Source organism: Mytilus edulis, chromosome 5 (assembly GCF_963676685.1).
Source record: "Mytilus edulis chromosome 5, xbMytEdul2.2, whole genome shotgun sequence".
NCBI lineage: Eukaryota > Metazoa > Mollusca > Bivalvia > Mytilida > Mytilidae > Mytilus > Mytilus edulis.
The window spans coordinates 46,316,734-46,339,293 of NC_092348.1; the positions used below are offsets into that span (position 1 = coordinate 46,316,734).

At 33.0% G+C, this 22,560-nt stretch overlaps 1 protein-coding gene across 1 annotated transcript in view; it reads left to right on the plus strand.

Moving 5' to 3' along the window:
• The window catches only part of LOC139523794 (uncharacterized), a 51,816-nt gene that overhangs the window by 25,224 nt on the left and 4,032 nt on the right, over positions 1 to 22,560 (plus strand). The window contains exons 4-6 of the mRNA XM_071318079.1: positions 15,736 to 15,937; positions 18,472 to 18,549; positions 20,154 to 20,316. Of these exons, the coding sequence (XP_071174180.1) occupies positions 18,510 to 18,549; positions 20,154 to 20,316 (203 nt within the window). The 5' untranslated portion in view covers positions 15,736 to 15,937; positions 18,472 to 18,509. The remainder of the gene's footprint in view (positions 1 to 15,735; positions 15,938 to 18,471; positions 18,550 to 20,153; positions 20,317 to 22,560) is intronic.

Here is a 22,560-nt window from a genome sequence, read left to right on the forward strand (position 1 = left end):
TGTATAAGCTAGTGTTATTTGCATACAATATACTTTATTTTAATGACAGATGTTATTCTATAATCAAGCATTGATATCACTTGAAATAGTGACGTTAGGAGTATATGCTATCCTGATGAATAACGTGTGACATTCAGCGTGGTTGCTTTGGATATGCTCATAATGCTGTGATACAATGTCAATTATAAGATGTGTTTACTTTGACAAGGATTTAATGAACAAGTGTATAATATTGTAACCATAATATGGCCGCGTTAATCTATTTTCGGTGGGGGGAGCAAGTAAGATACTAGGCACGACCCTCATCATAAACTTTAAATGTTTGAAAGCTTTTTATTCCTTATTGTACATTTTTGACATACGTAGTGTCATATCAGTCTAACATAACGATGTAATTGGATGACCTGAATAGATAATAAGATTTGACATATTAACTAATGCCGTTTGACAATTAGATGTCAAGATTTGCATTTGTTACGGACACGTTTAAAAACCTTACGGGTTATGTTCTTCTCATATATTCTATGAAGTTAAGATACTAAACCCCTAACGTGAGGGATTGTGCTTGATTTTCAAATGATGAAGACATATTCTTTCAATCAGTTTAATTGAGGTCTGGAGCTGGCATGTCAGTAACTGCTAGTAGTCCTTTGTTAATTTATGTATCATTGTCATTTTGCTTAGTTTTTTGTTACCTATTGTGATATCGGACTCGGACTTCTTTTAAACTGAGTTTTACTGTGCGTATAGCTGTGTGTTTCTTTATTCTATATTGGATAGAGGTATAGGGGGAGGGTTGAGATCTCACAAAACATGTTTAACCCCGCCGTATTTTTGCGCCTGTCCTAAGTCCGGAGCCTCAGGCCTTTGTTAGTCTTGTATGTTTTTTTTAATTTTAGTTTATTTATATGTTTTGGAGTTTAGTATGACGTCCATTTTCACTGAACTAGTACACATTTTTATTTAGGGACCAGCTGAGGACCACCTCCGGATGCGGGATTTTCTCGCTGCGTGGAAGACCCATTGTGGCCTTCGGCTGTTATCTTCTCTTTGGTCGGGTTGTTGTCTCTTTGACATATTCCCCATTTCCATTCTCAATTTTATTAGTAATGTGAATAATATTAACCCTATCAAGTATGTTATGTCGTTTTGCTCCATTGTCATGTTTTAAGAGACCAACTCCAGCAACTAATACTTACAACCCAATGTATGACAAATGCCCCGATTCCCCTCTTCGGACGTATTCAGGGCGTATGTAAGGAAACATGTAAAATTGATGTATTTTTTGTGTCTGTACATTTGTTGTACCTAGGCAGGAATTCCTTGTCCTCGTCATTATGTTGGGTAGGATAAGCTACCGTACATTTGATTAATTTATTGTTGTTTGCTTTTCGTTCAGTGGCAAATATTTCATGCGTGTTCAGGACGAGAACAAATTCGAATAAATACAGTAGGTAGGTCCTACAATAGGGGTGAAAAGGGATAAAAGGCAGGAAATTTGGAGTACTACAGGGAAATGTGGGTATATTTGATAGAGAGGGTAATATATAACCTTGCATCAGGCCACATAAGAACCCCAAAAAGAAAGACTAGTTACAAGAATTACTTATCGTACAGAAAGCATGGACATCTATCTACATGAGGCATCGGATTTAACGTCCCCATTCTGACCCGACGCGCCGCATCGGATTTAACGTCCCCATTCTGACCCGACGCGCCTGCCTGGGAGTTCTAAAATCAGTGAACCGTAATACAAAACTCACTTAGGTCTGGAACTGTTTCTTCTCTTTGGTTCATATTGATTATGTCAGCAAACAGACATGTCTAAAGGGATGTGAACAAATTTAATGCAAGAGATAAATGAATTGAAGAATGTACTTTTTTTTAAGGAAATCAACTTCTGTAAAAGTAATTAATAGTTAATACAAGTACATGTATTACATGAATTATTTCTTCGGAACGATAGTACACGCGATGTTAACATTTACAATTGTATCCGGTTAAACTTGGAATCTGTTTCAAAATGCGTATTGAATACAAGTAGCTAAGACGAAACTCCAACTCCCCTCCAACCATAGGGAAAAAAAAAGAATAAGCGAAGTGCGGTCTGCTTAATAAAATGAGTTTCAGTGTTACAATGTTGTGGATAATAATACAAACCTCTCAATTGTTCAAGTTTAAATAATTATGTCTTGGCTAAAGAATCTTTCAAATGTTTTCATGTATGTTATTACTGTGCATCTCTTCAATTGGTAGAAATATGAATATAAGCATTATTTATCTTTACATTATGTCAGTACGCGGTATTTTTAATGTAATCATATGGTCTTATTGACGAAGGTGTCCAGAATGAAGACTTCCATTTGAACCTCGCATCTATGTACGCGCACTTTGTCAAGTGGCTAGTATAATGGTGTAGTATGTTACATATATAATTTAAAAGGGAATTGAATCCATTTGCTAACCTTAAATATTCAACGAAAGTTCTTAAGTTTATGCGTGACTGATCAAATTTGCCTAGGGAATTTTAATGATGATTTCAGCTGGTAACCTTATTCTTGTATCCCATTATCATTCGAATTTAACAAATCTTTATTCTCTACTGTTGTCGATCTTCATACGTTTAGCAACCACTTTATGAACATGGAGATGAATCTTGTATATCAATGATTATCGAAAATTTTATTGTACCAATTTCAAATATCAATTGAGCCATCTTGCCACATTTACCTTTGATTTTTAATTTTGAAACTGAATGAACATATTTAATGCTCTCACTGCGTCATGAACGACCTTCCAAAAGTTTATGAGATCGAAGTAGACGTTGCTGTTTCTATATGTCCCTGAAGAAAATTCCTGATAGGGAATGCAAATTCTTTTATCTGCAAACAAAACCGGACTTCAGAATTACTGTAAAACGATATACTCTAGGGGCCATGTGAATCAGATGTGAATATTAAAAAAGTCAAAACATCTGTAACAATATTTACAATCTAAGTCCCTCTATTAGTGCAATGGTATGAAAATTATCTCTCCTCTCGTTTCACGAGTATTTCTCACTCTAAACTTAAAAACATATTAGTCAGGAGCCCGTTGTTCAGTGGTTGTCGTTTGTTGGTGTGGTTTGGTGTTTCTCGTTTTTTATATAGATTAGACCGTTGTTTTCCTGTTTGCATTGTTTTACACTAGTCATTTTGGGGCCCTTTATATCTTGCTGTTCGGTGTGAGCCAAGGCTCCTTGCTGAAGGCGACACTTTGACCTATAATTGTTAAAAAAAGAGGGACGAAAGATACCAAAGGGACAGTCAAACTCATAAATCTAAAACAAACTGACAACGCCATGGCTAAAAATGAAAAAAGACAAACAGAAAAACAATAGTACACATGACACAACATATAAAACTAAAGAATAAACAACACGAACCCCACCAAAAACTAGGGGTGATCTCAGGTGCTCCGGAAGGGTAAGCAGATCCTGTTAACTTTTTATACATTGTGACTCGGATGGAGAGTTGTCTCATTGGCCCTCATACCACATATTCTTATTTAATATATTGAAAACATTGATCCAACTTGATTAATAAACAAGAATGGTCAATGCATATACAAATATTTGGTTTTTGATGTGACAATTCATACTTTAGTTTAAACAGTATTTATTAGTGAAAAATTACAACAATAAAGTATTACAATATTACATGAAATTCAAATATGGGATTCAGAAACAAGTTTTTAAAACTTATATAAATACGTCTCCCCCCAAAAAATAACATCTATTTAACAAACAATATGACGTGCCAACAGTATATTCAGTTTAAGGTCACATATTATAAATATGAATAAAAACACAAAAAATACAACTAACAAATAAGAAAAAAAACCAACGAAACAGTAAACTTTTACTTTCTTGATAGACAGTCAGTGGAACCACCACACATGTCCGATTATATTCGATTACAGGCAATCCACTCGATTTGACATCTATTTATATATATCTAATATAAACTTATATATACAAGGTCAACTTTCAAAACGTTTTGTTTTATTTATGTATTCAGAAACCTTATGAAATCTTTGCATATTGTCCTCGTCAGACCTTAAACTGTCCACATATAAGATAATCTTAAGATTAAAACAATTCATACTTTGTAATACTTCACTCTGATTCGGGCAAAAGCTGGACGTTTTTTGGGACAACATAAAAGTTACGTTTGGAGGACGTGTTTTCAACAGAGAATCGGCATTCCTATTGGAACTAGCTGTGCCCCTTTGCTTGGAGATATGCTACTTTTACTTATGACGCAGCATTCATACAGACTTTATATTTACTTTCAGCTATATAGATGGTGCTTCCACTACATAATTTAATTATTGTTGACCGCATCATTTCCAATAAACTTGACAAAAAGAAATCAAAGTTAAAATAAATCTTCTCCTAGCTTGATTTAAATCTATAAATTGACAATGATTGTCGGTTGAGACTAAATAGATGACATTACTTTTCCTATTGCGATTTTGCAATTTTGGTATAGTAGCATTCCAGCAGCGCCTGCATATGGAGTATATATCTTTCATTTTGGGATATACAGTTACTGCTTAAAATGAAGCATTCAAATCCAGGGTGTCAAATGATGAAATTGAAGTCATCCCTTTGAAAATTTTACCGACGCGCCATCATAGGCCGTTGTGGATTATCTGTGTCAATATGACCGTTAACATATATCACTTGTCGTCACCACAGTCTAATCCTGTTAACCTCGATTCTAAATAAAGGCAACAGTAGTATACCGATGTTCAAAACTCATAAATCGATAGAAAAAAACAAATCCGGGTCACAAACCAAAACCGAGGGAAACGCATTAAATATAAGAGGAGATTGACGACACAACATTAAAATGTAACACACACTGAAATGACCTATGAACGAATGCGACTAATATCGGTTTTTTTGTAATTAGTACATGTAACACGGCGGAGGTCACTAGTGGAAAAATAACTACGTACCTTTTCGGAGCACAGAACTTCAACTCACGGGTTTTTGGTTAACGTTTATATTTCTCAATTTTAAAGTTTTATTTGAAGTGTTTTGTTATTGTTGTCTGTTTGAATGTTTTCTTTGTTTTTCTTATTATCCATGGTGTTGTCTGTTTATATAAGACTTATGATTTTCTAATGGCACTTGCATTGGTATCTTTATTGTATGCCAACCTCAGCAATGTGGTATTTTCAGTTAAAAAAAATTCAACGATGAGATCTTGAGAACATTGGTCTTTACCAAACAGTCGAATCGTCAGAATAACGAACATATTCTGAACATATTTATATACTTTAAAAAAAAAAATTTGAGCAAATACCATCTTTACCATCAACTTTAATGGAAACAAATAACGGTATTACAACAAAAGACAATTCAGACGCTGACAAAAGATGACAGATCAACATGGGTAATCAGTTACATTCATGTCTTTCTTACATGCTCGGATTATATACATTTACATGTCAACTATCCATGACTATCGCGGTTTAATGATGTAAACTTACAATTTTATTCTTGTTATTTACTTTGTACTTAATCAACCACTAGATAAAATCTAAAATGTCAATGGTTCTTCGTAAGTTTTGTTTACAAAATGAACTGTACGGTCATGGTATAGTAAATGGGCTATGTCACAGATTTTGTTAAAAATTTGGATACAACTTTGGCTCGTTAAACTGTATCTAAAAATAGAAAAAAAAATAATGCATTTATCTATTATATATTCTGACATATTATAAAATAAATTCTTTAAACATATGTGAGTAATTGTATAGAAAACAAATCAAGTCGGCAAACACGTACTTAAATTTGTCTTAAAATCATCAGATTTTCCTTCTTCATAGAGGTTTTCGAGATAATAGAAAACACTTGCTTTAACCCCATGTTCTATTTTTAGCCATGTTGGTTACCATGAGGGGTAATCTTACACATTTGTTTTTAAAAACAAGACACTCTAATGATTATTGTTGCCAAGTTTGGTTAAATTTTGCTTAGTATTTTCAGAGGAGAAGATTTTTGTAAAAGTTAAAATGATGAAATAAGCTCACTTGACCCTTTGGGCCAGTTTGTATATTAAAAACTAACAAAAAACCAATAAAGCACGCTAACAATTAAACAAAAATATAAAGTGTGTATATATATCCTGGTAAACCCTTAAAATTTAATTGATAGGAAAAGAGTGCCGAGGAAACAAAGGGGCATACAAACTCATTAGTCGAACGCAGACTGACAACGCCACATCAAAAAACTAAAAGCGTTCAAAAGACAAACAATAGTATATGAAACACAACAACTAATTATATAAGCAACACTGACCCCATAAAAACGGGGGTGATCGCAGGTGCTCCGGAAAGGTAAGCAGATCCTGCTCCACATGTGATACCCGTCGTGTTGATTATGTGAGTACAGGGACACCCGTCGTGTTGCTTATGTGAATACAGTGACACCCGTCGTGTTGCTTATGTGAGTACAAACTCGGTGATAAGTCTTATTCGACAGGTAACATTCGACGAAAAGGGGACGTGATTGTGGTTTCCAAAATTGGACAATATCCGTCATCAACTGTGAAACAGATATTCTATAAAGGTCAATCAACTGGTGATGGCGTTTGTAAAATTTTCGAAGGGATATTTTCAACTTCACCACTTTGAACTCTTTGTGTAATAACTTCCTTGTAAGCAGCAACCCTCTATCAAGAAATCAGGATAGGAAATACAAGCTCTGGAATATCGTTACAACTAGTACTATGTATATACTTCGTATGCAGGCGCTGCTGGAATGTTGCGACATAGAAATGGAATTAATTGGTTAGCTAAAATCTCTTTTGTCGTATTTTCAACCGACGCTCACTGTCAATTTCTAGATGTCAGTCAACATATGAGGCAAACTTATTTGTATCTGTTGCATCATTTTTTTCAAGGTCAATGGGAAAAGATGCTTGCATTATAGTCATCAATATTTAGCGAGAGGACATCATCTATATAGCGGAATTTGGGAGAATAAGAATAAAAAAAAAATGAAAAATCACTCACCATCACGGAAATGATAGAAATACAGAAACCTAGTCCAAACAAAAATATCAGCAAGACATGTTATTGTCCCGGAAGTTTGCTACCAACACACAAAGTTTTGTTGCACTGTTACAGTATCAATTCATTTTCATCTTTGTCGGACATTCTATGTGAGCCATACAGTCTCCAGTCAGCCTCTTGTTTTCTACACCACAAATGTGTGTACCTTATCATTTGTTGCCTTATGTCATATCTTAAGATTTTAGTTCAAATAATTTGCAGAGAGTAGGAGCTGGTTGACAAAAACTTCCCTATCTCCTACTTTTTGGGGTGAAAATAATATTGAATACGACAATTAGAAATGACCTGATTAAGTTTTAGACTATAACATACAATTAAAACTGTTTCCCTTTGTCCCTATCATAAGTGTGTCAATAAACACCATCTATTTTTGTTTGTTTACTGATACGCACCTTGGTGAGATGATGGCAGATCCTTGATTATTGTTGTTGATTTATTCAAAAACTTATAGACTCCGCACTTTTGACAGCTGTATACTTGAGACCTCCCTAAAAACTGCATATTGTCCTCTATTATTGATGTTGTTTATTTTTGACTTCGAATTGATGTTTCATTGACGTCTTTTTTCTAATTTCTATAAATACAATGGTAAATTACTTGTAATACTACATAATAAATACACAAACAGGTAAATTGTCTATTTTATAGCTACATTTTGAAAATTCAAATGTTTTAAAGCATCATATAACATGTATAAGTATGCAGTTGTAATTGTTGATTTTCTAATCCAATTTAATTATAAAAGGAGAAATGAAAGGTTTATATCCGCTAAATGTTTTATATTCGACGGAGTTTAATCAAATAAGGGCGAAAGATACCACAGAATACGTACAATCGAACAGTATTTTAGGAATTTTTATTCCTCAAAGCTCCTTAACTTCAAACTTTATTTGACCTTTTTATCTTTTTTTTATTTGAGTGTCTTTTGTAGACGAAATGCGCGTATGGCACAAGTACAACATTTCAATCCTGGTATCTATGATGAGTTTATGTATTCCCAATAATTAATCAATGGTACAAATAAGGTACTAATTAGGTAGAAAATATAGTGTGTAGAAATAGTTTTGTATACTTAGGACCTTGAATGTGTCATATGACTTGAAATGTTTACAAAATATGTGACTCAAATAGATAATATTAAATGACAATATCTTAATTTGAAATACATTTAATTTGATGTTACCAGAACCAAGAGGAAACCGCATTCTTGTTTCTTGGTTTCCAAAATTGGACAATATCCGTCATCAACTGTGAAACAGATATTCTATAAAGGTCAATCAACTGGTGATGGCGTTTGTAAAATTTTCGAAGGGATATTTTCAACTTCACCACTTTGAACTCTTTGTGTAATAACTTCCTTGTAAGCAGCAACCCTCTATCAAGAAATCAGGATAGGAAATACAAGTTCTGGAATATCGTTACAACTAGTACTATGTATATACTTCGTATGCAGGCGCTGCTGGAATGTTGCGACATAGAAATGGAATTAATTGGTTAGCTAAAATCTCTTTTGTCGTATTTTCAACCGACGCTCACTGTCAATTTCTAGATGTCAGTCAACATATGAGGCAAACTTATTTGTATCTGTTGCATCATTTTTTTCAAGGTCAATGGGAAAAGATGCTTGCATTATAGTCATCAATATTTAGCGAGAGGACATCATCTATATAGCGGAATTTGGGAGAATAAGAATAAAAAAAAAATGAAAAATCACTCACCATCACGGAAATGATAGAAATACAGAAACCTAGTCCAAACAAAAATATCAGCAAGACATGTTATTGTCCCGGAAGTTTGCTACCAACACACAAAGTTTTGTTGCACTGTTACAGTATCAATTCATTTTCATCTTTGTCGGACATTCTATGTGAGCCATACAGTCTCCAGTCAGCCTCTTGTTTTCTACACCACAAATGTGTGTACCTTATCATTTGTTGCCTTATGTCATATCTTAAGATTTTAGTTCAAATAATTTGCAGAGAGTAGGAGCTGGTTGACAAAAACTTCCCTATCTCCTACTTTTTGGGGTGAAAATAATATTGAATACGACAATTAGAAAGGACCTGATTAAGTTTTAGACTATAACATACAATTAAAACTGTTTCCCTTTGTCCCTATCATAAGTGTGTCAATAACCACCATCTATTTTTGTTTGTTTACTGATACGCACCTTGGTGAGATGATGGCAGATCCTTGATTATTGTTGTTGATTTATTCAAAAACTTATAGACAGCTTTTGACAGCTGTATACTTGAGACCTCCCTAAAAACTGCATATTGTCCTCTATTATTGATGTTGTTTATTTTTGACTTCGAATTGATGTTTCATTGACGTCTTTTTTCTAATTTCTATAAATACAATGGTAAATTACTTGTAATACTACATAATAAATACACAAACAGGTAAATTGTCTATTTTATAGCTACATTTTGAAAATTCAAATGTTTTAAAGCATCATATAACATGTATAAGTATGCAGTTGTAATTGTTGATTTTCTAATCCAATTTAATTATAAAAGGAGAAATGAAAGGTTTATATCCGCTAAATGTTTTATATTCGACGGAGTTTAATCAAATAAGGGCGAAAGATACCACAGAATACGTACAATCGAACAGTATTTTAGGAATTTTTATTCCTCAAAGCTCCTTAACTTCAAACTTTATTTGACCTTTTTATCTTTTTTTTATTTGAGTGTCTTTTGTAGACGAAATGCGCGTATGGCACAAGTACAACATTTCAATCCTGGTATCTATGATGAGTTTATGTATTCCCAATAATTAATCAATGGTACAAATAAGGTACTAATTAGGTAGAAAATATAGTGTGTAGAAATAGTTTTGTATACTTAGAACCTTGAATGTGTCATATGACTTGAAATGTTTACAAAATATGTGACTCAAATAGATAATATTAAATGACAATATCTTAATTTGAAATACATTTAATTTGATGTTACCAGAACCAAGAGGAAACCGCATTCTTGTTTTAATAAACATATTTATTGAGACACATCGTCGAATTCTGTTAAAAATAAAAGCACAAATACTTGGAAGAACCATGATTCATCCACATTCAACCTTTTTTCTTGGTATTTCCTATTTTTGAAAGATTATCAAAATCATGCTGTTTACCCTTACAATAATGATACGTATTTCAACGCGAAATGTTCATGTGGGTTATAACCATAGTCCTTTTAAAAATGATAGTTATAAAACAGACTTAAAGTGAAGCCCATCATCATCAAATAAATACCAAATCTAAACACGTTAAAAAGGTAAATTTTTTTAAGGATAAAGTAATAAGGAATCTTTTTTATTTTCATTATGCATACCTCACACTAACTCAAATCAGAACGCATACAACAAAATTAAGCTTGATTGCAAAGCGCTATATTCTTTACCAATCATCAGGAAATATTTAATATGACATAATTTGTAACCTTTGAATTTGAACATCAAATGACATGAGCCTAACGCAAAAAGGTATGTTACTTCGATGTGTTTCAAGAAGTTGTTAATGCGCGTAAAGTGTCATTTTGTAAGACCTTGGAATGTTTATGATTAGTGACGTCATAGCAGACAATTCTGCGCTGAGATTTCTAGATTATGTTACATTTTTGAAAAGTAAAAAAATAAATTAGAAGGAATTAAATTTTAATAATTTTGTATTTAAAATTGTTGAATAGGAAATTTTTAATTTCATGAAACATGTTTGTTTTAAAATGTTTATCGGTAAATATACATTTATCACATAAAAGATTTCCCAGAAATGTTGGCTACCCTTCAACGTCTATTTTCCACACATTTTAATTCGGTTCGTCTCGATGTTGCTGGTATCTAGATTTGGTATGCTTACTCGTGTGCCTTTTCATTTTGTTCTCAATGCTCTTAAAACTCGTACTTAATTTGGTCTTTTTAACTTTTTTGGATTCCAGCGTCATTGATGAGTCTTTCGTAGACGAAACGCGGGTCTGGCGTAAATACAAAATTTAATCCTGGTATATATAGTGAGTTTATTTACAACCACTGGGTCGATGCTACTTGTCATATTTATATATTAACTGTTTACAAAACTTTTGAATTTAAAAAAAAAACAAGGCTTTTCTACCTCAGGAATAGATTACTATAGCTGTAATTGGCAAATCGTTTAGGAATTTTGGTACTCAATGCTCTTTTTGAAAGTATTGCAGCCTATACCATGCCTTCTGTGGTTATGTTTAGTTTACAATATGTAATTATTACTGAACTAACAAGAAAATCTATAAGATGAACTCAGGGTGAATATGTTTTAATGGACTAACAGTGCACCACTTATTGCGGACCTGTTTTTGTATTGTTACGAGTTACTAACTATGACTAAAATCAGCAAATACCCATCGAAACAACATTTGATACAAACATTTTACAATACTTTTAGACTTTTGGATGATATATTGGCTCTCAATAATGATGACTTCAGTATGTATACTAAAAAAAATTATCCTGTTGAACTTACTTTAAATATAGCTTATACTAACAATGACCAATGTCCTTTCCTCGATCGTGATATCTATATCATTAACGGGAAGCTTAATGCAAAAATTTATGATAAAAGAGATGAATTTTCATTTCCTATCGTTAATTATTCATTTTTAGATGGCTACGTTCCCTTGTAAACCATCTTATGGTGTTTATTTATCTCAACTTGCACGATTCGCTCGTGTATGTAACGACGTTTTAGATTTTAGCGAGAGAAATTTATGTATTACTGAAAAATTATTACACCAGGGTTTTCGATATCACAAACTAGTCAAAACATTTACTAAATTTATTATCGGTACAAGGAAACAGACTTATTAAGAAGGGATACAGTTACGATACTGTTGTCAGGTCATTAAAGATTGCATATTTTGGCTTTAATATTGATTCACTTATAGGGTCTTTGCATCGGATTTAAACACATTTATTCTAAAACCAGTTGTTGGCATGTTCTTCTCATATGTTTCATGATGGTATAATACTAAACCCCTAACAGAAGGGATTGTACCTGATATTCATATGATGAAGACATAATCTTTCAATCAGTTTAATTGAGGTCTGGAGCTGGCATGTCAGTAACTGCTAGTAGTCTGTTGTTATTTATGTATAATTGTCATTTTTTTATATTCTTTTCTTTCATATTCTGACATCGGACTCGGAGATCTTAAACTGAGTTTTACTGTGCGTATTGTTGTGCGTTTGTTTTCTACATTGGTTAGAGGTATAGGGGTAGGGTAGGATCTAAAAAAACATGTTTAACCCCGCCGCAATTTTGCGCCTCTCCCAAGTCAGGAGCCCCTGGCCTTTGTTAGTCTGGTATGCTTTTTAATTTTAGTTTCTTTTGTATAATTCAGAGTTTAGTATGACGTCCATTATCACTGAACTAGTATGCATATTTCTTTAGGGGCCAGCTGAAGGACGACTCCTGGTGCCGGAGTTTCTCGCTACATTGAAGACCCTTCGGTGGCCTTCGGCTGTTGTCTGCTATATGGTCGGGTTGTTGTCGCTTTGACTCATTTCCCATTTCCATTCTCAATTTTATTTATTATCTAGTAGCAACATATTTAATCATTATATTATTATCAAACATCACATAAAAATTGTGTAGTAGTTTTTAAGTAAACAAGTTAGTCAAGTGGTTTAAAAGAGTTAGTTAAGTCGTTAAAACAAGTTAGCTGTGTTGTTAGTTAAGTCGTTATAACAAGTAAGCTTACTCGTTATAATGACTTTAAAATAAAACTTCAATCAAATTAAAACTATAAAATGCTAATTCACCTTAAAATTAAAATATCAGGGGCAGCGACCCCAAAACGCGTTGTCTAATGTAACTGAAAAATCTCGGGCATATATAGATTATGACTTGATGAATATTTTTATCCCAGAACTAAATGCTTTAGTTGTAGAGATATAAGCTAAAATCTACATTTTACCACAATGTTCTATTTTTAGACATGGCGGCCAATCTTAATTTATTGGGCGGGGTCATCGGATACCTTTTTAAAATACATAACTAAGGATGATTGTGGCCATATTTGCTTTAATTTTTCCATTAGTTTCAGATTTTCTGAAAGTTATCGACGACGACGGATGCCAAGTGATGAAAAAAACTCACTTTACCCTCTGGTCCAGGTGAGCTAAAAAGGCAAAAAGGACAAAAAGCAAAAGTGACGGACAAAAAGCAAAATGATCGGACAAAAAGCGAAACGGACAAAAAGCAAAGGACAAAAAGCAAAAGTGTCGGACAAAAAGCGAAAATATCGGACAAAAAGCGAAACGGACAAAAAGCAACGGACAAAAAGCAAAAGTGTCGGACAAAAAGCAAAATTATCGGACAAAAAGCAAAAGCGGACAAAAAGCAAATTGCGGACAAAAAGCACCGTATCAAACGCCCTGTGAAAAGATCTTATGTTTTGGTGAAGTATGAAGTACAAATTATTCTTTATTATATAACTTTATTGTACTACTGAATGTTTCATTGACAGGTTGAGGTTATGCCCATACTGTATATCAAATTTTATATCTCTCCGAGTAGTGATTACGTTATGACATGGGTTTTATAGATGCAACATGATAACTTATACAATGTTAAAATCGTTGTGATATCCTGTTACCGTTGATCAATTTATGAGAATAATTAATTTGACTGACCGAGTTCTTAATTTAAATTTTATACCTTCTTACAAATTAATTCTGCTATATATATTTTAATGGCCTTGCTTTTTCCTCGTAAACTGCAGTCATCAGATCCTTGTATTATTACTTATCATAATTGTCTTTTGTCCACTATTTTTGGCATCAAGCTTTTGATTCCACGATTTTTTTGGGGGAATCAATATATATAGATGAAAACTAAGTTATATCACCAGCCCAGTAGTCAACACTTCGGTGTTGACATGAATATCAATAATGTGGTCATTTTTATAAATTTCCTGTTTATAAAACTGAATTTTTCGAAAAACTAAGGATTTTCTTATCCCAGGCATAGATTACCTAAGACGTATTTGGCACAACTTTTTGGAATTTTGGATTTTAAATGCTCTTCAACTTTGTTCTTGTTTAGCTTTATAAATATTTCGATATGAGCGTCACTGATGAGTCTTATGTAGACGAAACGCGCGTCTGGCGTACTAAATTATAATCCTGGTACCTTTGATGACTAATTATATTATTCACTTGAAGCGTATTTATTTGTTACAGTATTATTTTCATGAAGGTAATATTTTTACGGTAAAACTGCTAACGTGAAAGTATTATTCTTCAAAATGCTGAAGGGAAAGTAATGTTCTTCAAGTTACGTTTGTATTTTGAATGGTTTAAGGTACATGTATTGAAATTCTACATGATGATTAAATCCTTGTGGTTTGCACAATTTCATGAATAGATAGAAATTTAAGATACTGTACACTTAAACCAACCAATTTTTTGGGGGTTTTCATTGTTTCCAGATGAATGAAAGTTTCTTCAAACGAATGAATTATTGTAACGACTACCTTTACATATGCTCATATATGGGGTTATTATTTTACTTCAAAATGATAGGGCCAATTGTTTTGAATTTATATTAATCAACGAGTTAAAATGTTTTGGTTTTTTTTTTAATTTGGAACAAGAATATCAATTTACAGAGTCACAGTTCTACATATATTACTATTGACATTATCGCAAACTAGAACACACCCGTGATATCGCGGGTCCGTGACTGAATTAAAGTATATAACTATGCGCGAGCCTTATTTTAGTATTAGTATTGTCATCTGATAAAGTCATGCCGGTTATAAGATACATAGTTTTCTCTGCTTTCAAATCTTTCTGTTTGAACCCGTCGAACTGGAACTTATCAATTATTGGTAATATTAATTATTTGGAAAACAAAAGGTCCTGGAATGGAGTATTTTTTAATCAACAGCATTGTCCTTTATTAGTTATAAATAAAGTTGAATTCTTTGATTCGCTGTTTTACGTCATGCACGCTAACAAATTGAAAACTGTACTTATACGCCTTATTTTTAGTCCAGTTTTATAGTATTCGTATTGTTATCTTAGAAAGTCTTACTGATTAATAAAATACTACAATAGGTAACAATTTGACAATTTAGTAGTGTCAACCCTGTGATTATGACCCGTGTATATAGCATATTAATCCTGAATACACCGTTTGGTGATGCGCCTGTCAGATGCGGAACGTACAGATAAGGTAATAGGTAACAGGTGAATATACTATCGTATCGGTATCGGACTCGACCCGGAACTTCTTAATTATTGGCAATATTAATTACGTAGAAAACAAAAGGGCCTGGAGTGGTGTAATTTGTAATCTACACCTTTGTACAATATTAGTTATATATAAAGTTGAATTCTTTGATTCGTCGTTTTTACGTGATGACGGCTGACAAATTGGACCTCATCATTTTAGTATTATAGATATGTGTATGCCCAAATTAATAACCAACGCATTGGTGTTCTAAACAAAACTGAGACTGTTACAGTCAAATATTAAATAAAAGTAAAACAGTATTACCGTTGTAAGCATGTAAGTGTTGTCAAAAGGTTATAATATAGTTATTGACTAAAGCATTGCTAATTTTATAGAATGGACACACGGAAGCTATTACTGAATTTAATATTAACGCATGGAAGTAAAGCAACCGATGAAGAAGAGTCCATTAAAGAACTACAGAAATATGAGAATGAAAACAACTTTGACAAATTTAAGGAAACTCTATCAAAATTAAGCCAGAAGGAACCAGGTCTTGCATTGGATGCGTTTGGTCTTATTTGAGGCTGTACAGGGGCGGATCCAGCCATTTAAAAAAGGGGGGGTCCTAACCCAGGACAAAGGGGGGTTCCAATTACATGTCCCCATTCAAATGCATTGATCGTCCAAAAAAAGGGGGGGTTCCAACCCCCGGAACCCCCCTCTGGATCCGCGCCTGCTGTAGATTTGAAGGTAATTGTCGTAATATGGTTATTGTACCCTGTTCATGATTCAGGAATTAACCCTGTAGTGAGATATCTATTTAAACGAAGTGTGCTCAATTATTAAGAGGAACTTATATTTTCATTTAAAATGAAAGGCTATCTGAAAGAATGAAATGAATCTGTTTGGAATGTATTTCAAATCTTTTAATAACATTTAATCCTTTGTAAACATATCAGACACCTCCGTCAAAATGTCTGAAATTCCCCCTAATTACAACAAAAATGTAAAACAATCGCTTCCCGTCTTTTGGTGCAAATTTGTGACGATTTACAATTTTCAAAAACTCGGTCAACGCAAGAACTAACAATAGACGATAAATGGATTACGAGTAATCTTAATTTTAAATGCCAAAAGACGTAAACAAAAACCTCAATCGTATGCACCTACTATACTTATAAACAAACGCACCATAGACAACTGGATTAAAATGTCGTACGCTTTAGCACTGTAGGGTTTCTGTTTGTCTGTTGTTTTTATACGCCCGTAAAAATTTTGACGGGACGTATTATGGTATACAAATGTCCAGTGTCCGTCTGCCGTCTGTCCGTCTGTTTGTCCGTCTGTCTGTCCGGCGTAAACATGTCGCACCGTGACTTGAGAACGACTTATCCAAATTTCATGAAACTTTTTGTTTCTTATGATGGTCAAATGATCTGTATAATTTTTGGTGAAAATATGATTAAAACTTTTTGAATTACGGCACTTTGTAACTAAAACAGAGGTGTGTTTTTTTCACATGTCGCACTGTATCTCAAAAACGATTCTTGATTATGGCTTAAAACTTTAAACACTTCCTAGTTATATTAATCTTAATATCTGTATACTTTTTGGTGATGATTCAAAATTTCGTTTTTGAATTATTGAGTATTTTGTAAAAAAGGGGGAGGGGGTTTTTACATGTCGCGCCATATCTCAAAAACGATTTATGATTATTGCTTAAAAATTTACACATGTCTTTGTTATATTAATCTAAAGATCTGTATACTTTTTGGTGATGATTCAAAATTTCATTTTTGAGTTATTGAGTATTTTGTAAAAAAGGGGGAGGTTTTTTTACATATTGTGCCGTATCTCAAAAACAATTTATGATTATTGCTTAAAACTTTACACAAGTCTTTTTTATATTTATCTAAAGATCTGTATACTTTTTGGTGATGATTCAAATTTTTTTTTTGAGTTATTGAGTCTTTTGTAAAACAGGGGAGGGTTTTTTACATGTCGTGCCTATCTCAAAAATAATTTATGATTATTGCTTAAAACTTTACACCCTTCTTTGTCATATTAATCTAAAGATCTGTATACTTTTTGGTGATGATTCAAAATTTTGTTTTTGAGTTATTGAGTATCTTGTAAAACAGGGGAGGGTTTTTTTACATGTCGCGCCGTATCTCAAAAATAATTTATGATTATTGCTTAAAACTTTACACACTTCTTTGTTATATTAATCTAAAGATCTGTATACTTTTTGGTTTTGATTCAAAATTTTATTTTAGTGATATTTTGTTGTTTGTAAAAAAAAAACAGAGTGGGGGGGGGGGGGGTTCACATGTCCCGCCGTATCTCAAAAACAATATATGGTTATTGCTCAAAACTTTCTTTGAAACTATTTATGATTATTGCATAAAACTTCCACACAAGACGTCGGGCGTATCATGCGCTCATGGCGCAGCTGTTTATTCTCTTATAGTTTATGTGTTTCCATTGGTTTTAGTTTGAAACCTCTATTTATCTCTTAATCGAGTTATAACTTTTAAACATCGGTATACTAAATAACTGTTACCTTTATTGTTCGTCTACAAAAGACTTATCAGTAGTGCTCGGATCAAAATAGTTGAAAAGGCCAAATAAAGTACAAACTTCAAGAGCATAAAACCCAAGACATCAACTAATCAAAATGAGTCTTTTATTGTTTTTATTTACCATTTCCATTCTCCAAGATTACATTTCTCATGTACAATGTAATTGCGAGTCAAAACCTTTAATCTTGCAAATTATAGTTCCCCATTGCATGTTCGCTTTTTTTCATCTGAGGAAGTGTTGCTTGCGTAAAGTAATTCTGTTAGTCAGAACCTGCAATTAAGCAAGGTCTATTTGTATGTTGTTTGATTTGATAGTCTAAAACAGTAACAGTTTTCTGTAGATATAATATATTATCGCACAAAGTGGTAAAAGGCAGTTACTTTTGAAGGTAACCCCAAAGAGTTGAATACAATATGTCACCAATAGTATATTACGAATACTTTATCAATATGTTTGTTAAAATCTATTTCATAGATTATCAATACTCAACGAAAATAATTATAAAATTATTAATTCAATTCACTTAATACCTCTCAAATATTTAGATGGAAGTCACCGACAACTAGCAGTTAGAGATAATGATATGGAGAAAACGGACGCTTCCAAATCTCCAGAAACAACAGGTATTTATATTCATTAAAAAGACAGTGGGTGCCAAAGGGTAATTCGACCTTGCAGAACTGATTAGATGATTTTTGCAACGACTTAAAAGCAAAGGTAAATTATTTTCATATTAAGGCAAACATTCATTTTTTCTTTAACTTTCAACATTGTTTAAATCGTTTACAGAAGGAATGTTACCTTTTTAAATACAAATGTCGTCATGACTTGAAAATCATCACTTGCTTTGACATGATCAAAATTTAGGTTTATTCAAAAGAAGATGTATTTTTGCATTCATCTGTGACTTGTAGAAGCAGAAATATTTGCTACTTTTAGCCGCATCTATTTGTTATTTTATCTAAGTTTTTCTTAGATTATTGATAAAGACTTTTTGCCTTTTTTCCCACACAAAGCAGTTATTAAGAGACAAATATTTATCTGGGTATTTGTATCTATATGGGTATGTTGTAGTTACCGTAACTGGCTTATGTTCAACGGGAGGAAGTCCGGCCGCCAATTTATTGACGATTCGTGAGAGCAGATTTTAAGCTCTCTACACTTGTTGTAGGAACAATTGTGTCTTCTAGGTGGTTCCAGTTGATTATTGTGGACACAAAGAATGAATTAAAATGGTGTGGTGATTGACTAGTGGGAATGTCAAAGCAAAAGTGTTTGGCTTGTGCATCTGTGTTGTAAATATTGGAGTTCTAATTTGGTACGCATGTTTGTTACGCAGCCATCTTCTATTGTTAAAGAAGTCGCCTGTTATGAAGCGTGCTGCTCGCCTCTGTATTCTTTCCAGCTTCTTTGAATCTGCATTACTGTAGTGCTCCCATACTGTTGTTGCATATTTTATAGTTGAACGTACTATAGAAATGATGTTTTCTTACACTCCTTTGGGCAGTTCCTTAAATTCCTTCTGAGGAGACTTCGGGTTGAATTTGCCTTTTTGCAACATTGTACCTCCACTTCAAATCATCTTATATGTGCACTCATATGTATGGGCTGTTCTAGACTTGTTGGTGTATGTGGCCGTTGAGTGTGTAGAATCTCTGGATTTTGTTTGTGATGCTTAGGAAGTAGCTATTTTGCGTTGAAACGCATAACTCATTTGTTTACTCAGTCATCTAGGTTTGCTCGGTCTTCTTGCAGTATTTTGTGGTCGTTCTCTGTTTTGATAATTCTGTACAGTAAATAGTCATCGGTGAACAGGCGTACTGATGATTTGGGTACTAGTATTTTTGTATTTTGCAAGTAAGGTTTATTGTGTGGTCATTGAATAAAAAATCTGCAGTATGTACGAATGCTTTTTTTTATATAACAAAATCCAATCTAAAAATTATTGTACAAGTTATAAGTGAATTTTCGTCAAATTTTGTACAGATTGAAATTTGTACAATTGTTTTGGTCAAATAATAATTTGTACCAAATCATCACTTGGACACAGCATATATATATACCCTGTAGATCTAAGTAAAGGGCTGGGTTTCCCTGTCTGTAAACATTAATTGTTTTATGATATTTTTTTTAATTTTCAAACCAGGCCTTTGGCAAATTCTTCATACCTTTGGCAAATTCTTCATGTTTTTCTTTTAATTATTTATAAAAATTTGTTTGGTTACAGCACCCCATCCAGGACATACCTCCAAGCCAGATAGTTTGGCTGATTTGATAGACATAATTAAAAATGCTACACAAAAGGGAAAACCTGTTAAAGCTGTCAGAACAAATCATTCTTTAGAATGGACTGATATAGAAGAAACGAATGGTATTCGAATAGACATGAGGTAATTCTATATTTTACTTTGAAGTTAAAATCACATTCAATTACAGTTAACTCTCGTTGTCTCGAACTCGGTTGACTCGAAATTTCGGATGAGTCGAAGTTTTCACGTGGTCCCGAACTTTGTTCCATATAAATGTATGTAATTCGACTCCTCATGAGTCGAAATTGGATGTGTCGAAATTTCGGTTGAGTCGAACTAAATTTACGATCCCAAGGTTAACAAAAGCATTCAAAATTCATTATTTATCTCGAACTAATACACATATATCAAAACATGACCTCCGGCATTTAAATGGATTGAAGAGTTAATCTGACAATACACGTGTAATTAAATTTCCGGTCACTGACCACTGTATTGATTTATGACATGCTATTTCCACGAGTGTTTACCTGGCACTCGGTAAGATTATCTTTTATAGAATTTTTATAATTAATTAGTGATACATTGTTAATGTTTATGAAAAAGTATTTAAAATGTTTACAAAACAATTAATTGAAATTTACACTAATGAGCTTGGGTGTGTATAAAGTAAGGATTATGACTTCCGTTGATAATCACCTAAAAACTACTCAATCGGCGTCTTTAATCTAGTTGTATTTTCTTTATTAAAAGAAAGAGTGAGATAAAACAAAATGACGAGGAATCTAAATTTTCTAAAGTCTTTTGTATCCGAGAATACACAATTTTGTCAGCTTTAAACGACCTGAATAACGAAACTATCGATTGGAAATTACTCTCTCGGATAAAAGCCATAGGAAACAATTGTAACTGAAACAATTGAATGAGAAAAAATAATGTTATTATAATAACGAAAGACCATGACATACAAATACATCGATCTGATAACAGAATATCGATCCCCTTCCCATATTCACCCGGATTTATTTTAGCTTTACCATGCTAAGCAAGAGTTGTGTCCCTTGTTCAGTCAAACTTCCGGTTTTCGTTTGAGTCGAACTATGTGTATCTCGAAATATTTCTCCGGTCCGGCTGACTTCGAGATAACGAGAGTCGACTGTATTTTCAAAATTCATATTAAAGCAAACGAAACAAAACACGTTTTTTCATATTGAATATATAAATGAATTGCTGCTATACGAAACCTTATGTGTTTCAACACTTAATTTTCAAATTCAGACTATAATTCTCATTATTGAACACGGATACATAATGGTGTATTTGTCAATTAATCCCACGATCCGTCCGTCCAACTTGCACATCTAGCATGTCTCGAAATAAGTTGCCATTAATTAGTTCTCTTGTAAAATTATCTAATAATCTTTCAAAGACCTGTTCAAGGCAGCTGTTTCAAATTATTCAAATTACTGTTCGGGGAGAGAACTATCAGAATATATTCTAGGACAGAACATGTCAAATATATTCTAGGACAGAACATGTCAAATCTATTCTCCGGTAGAATCTTCCAAATCTGTACTCGTGTAGAATTATCAGAATACTATCAAACATTGTTATGGCTAGTACAGTACTTAATGACGTATATCAGCTCCAAATGTTGTAATCACTTGTTTTTCGTGAAATTTACCTCGATTTCAAACATTTTGTTGTTTTTGTAGAAAAAAAACATCAACAGTATCGTTTTCTTTACGTATCATACACCGTCGAATAAAGAAATTAAGCTTTAATTGACATTTTACATGAAACATATATACATGTACTACCACAACTAGTACAAAAGCAGCGATCTCGAAAAACTTACGTTTGTCTTAAATCCTTGCTGAATTTCACCAAACAACAAAGAAGTGGAACTTCTTTCAGTTTAATGGATATCCAAATTACAATAATGTCTTTACAAACAACTGTATGTGATGGTTGTACTCGAGGCTCCACAAAATCTCTTTCCAAATTATAAATGATGATTATATAGGCAATCGAAACCAGGTATCAGAGTTACTGTGAAACTATCTTCTTTGTGAAGGGAGCATCAGATCTAGATACTACAAAATTCCAAAGATATGTAAGAGTACATACAATCTGGACATGCGAAATCTCTATCCCTTACACTAGTAGAAAGTAAGTCTTCAAAAAAGATTGACAGAATTAGAGCAACTCAGTTTCATTAAAAAAAACAGCACAAATAACTTTTTTTACGAAAGATAAATCATGTTTTGGAAAAATCCTACTCTGATTCTAATAAAAGAGGGACGAAAGATACCAAAGGGACAGTCAAACTCATAAATCTAAAACAAACTGACAACGCCATGGCTAAAAATGAAAAAGACAAAC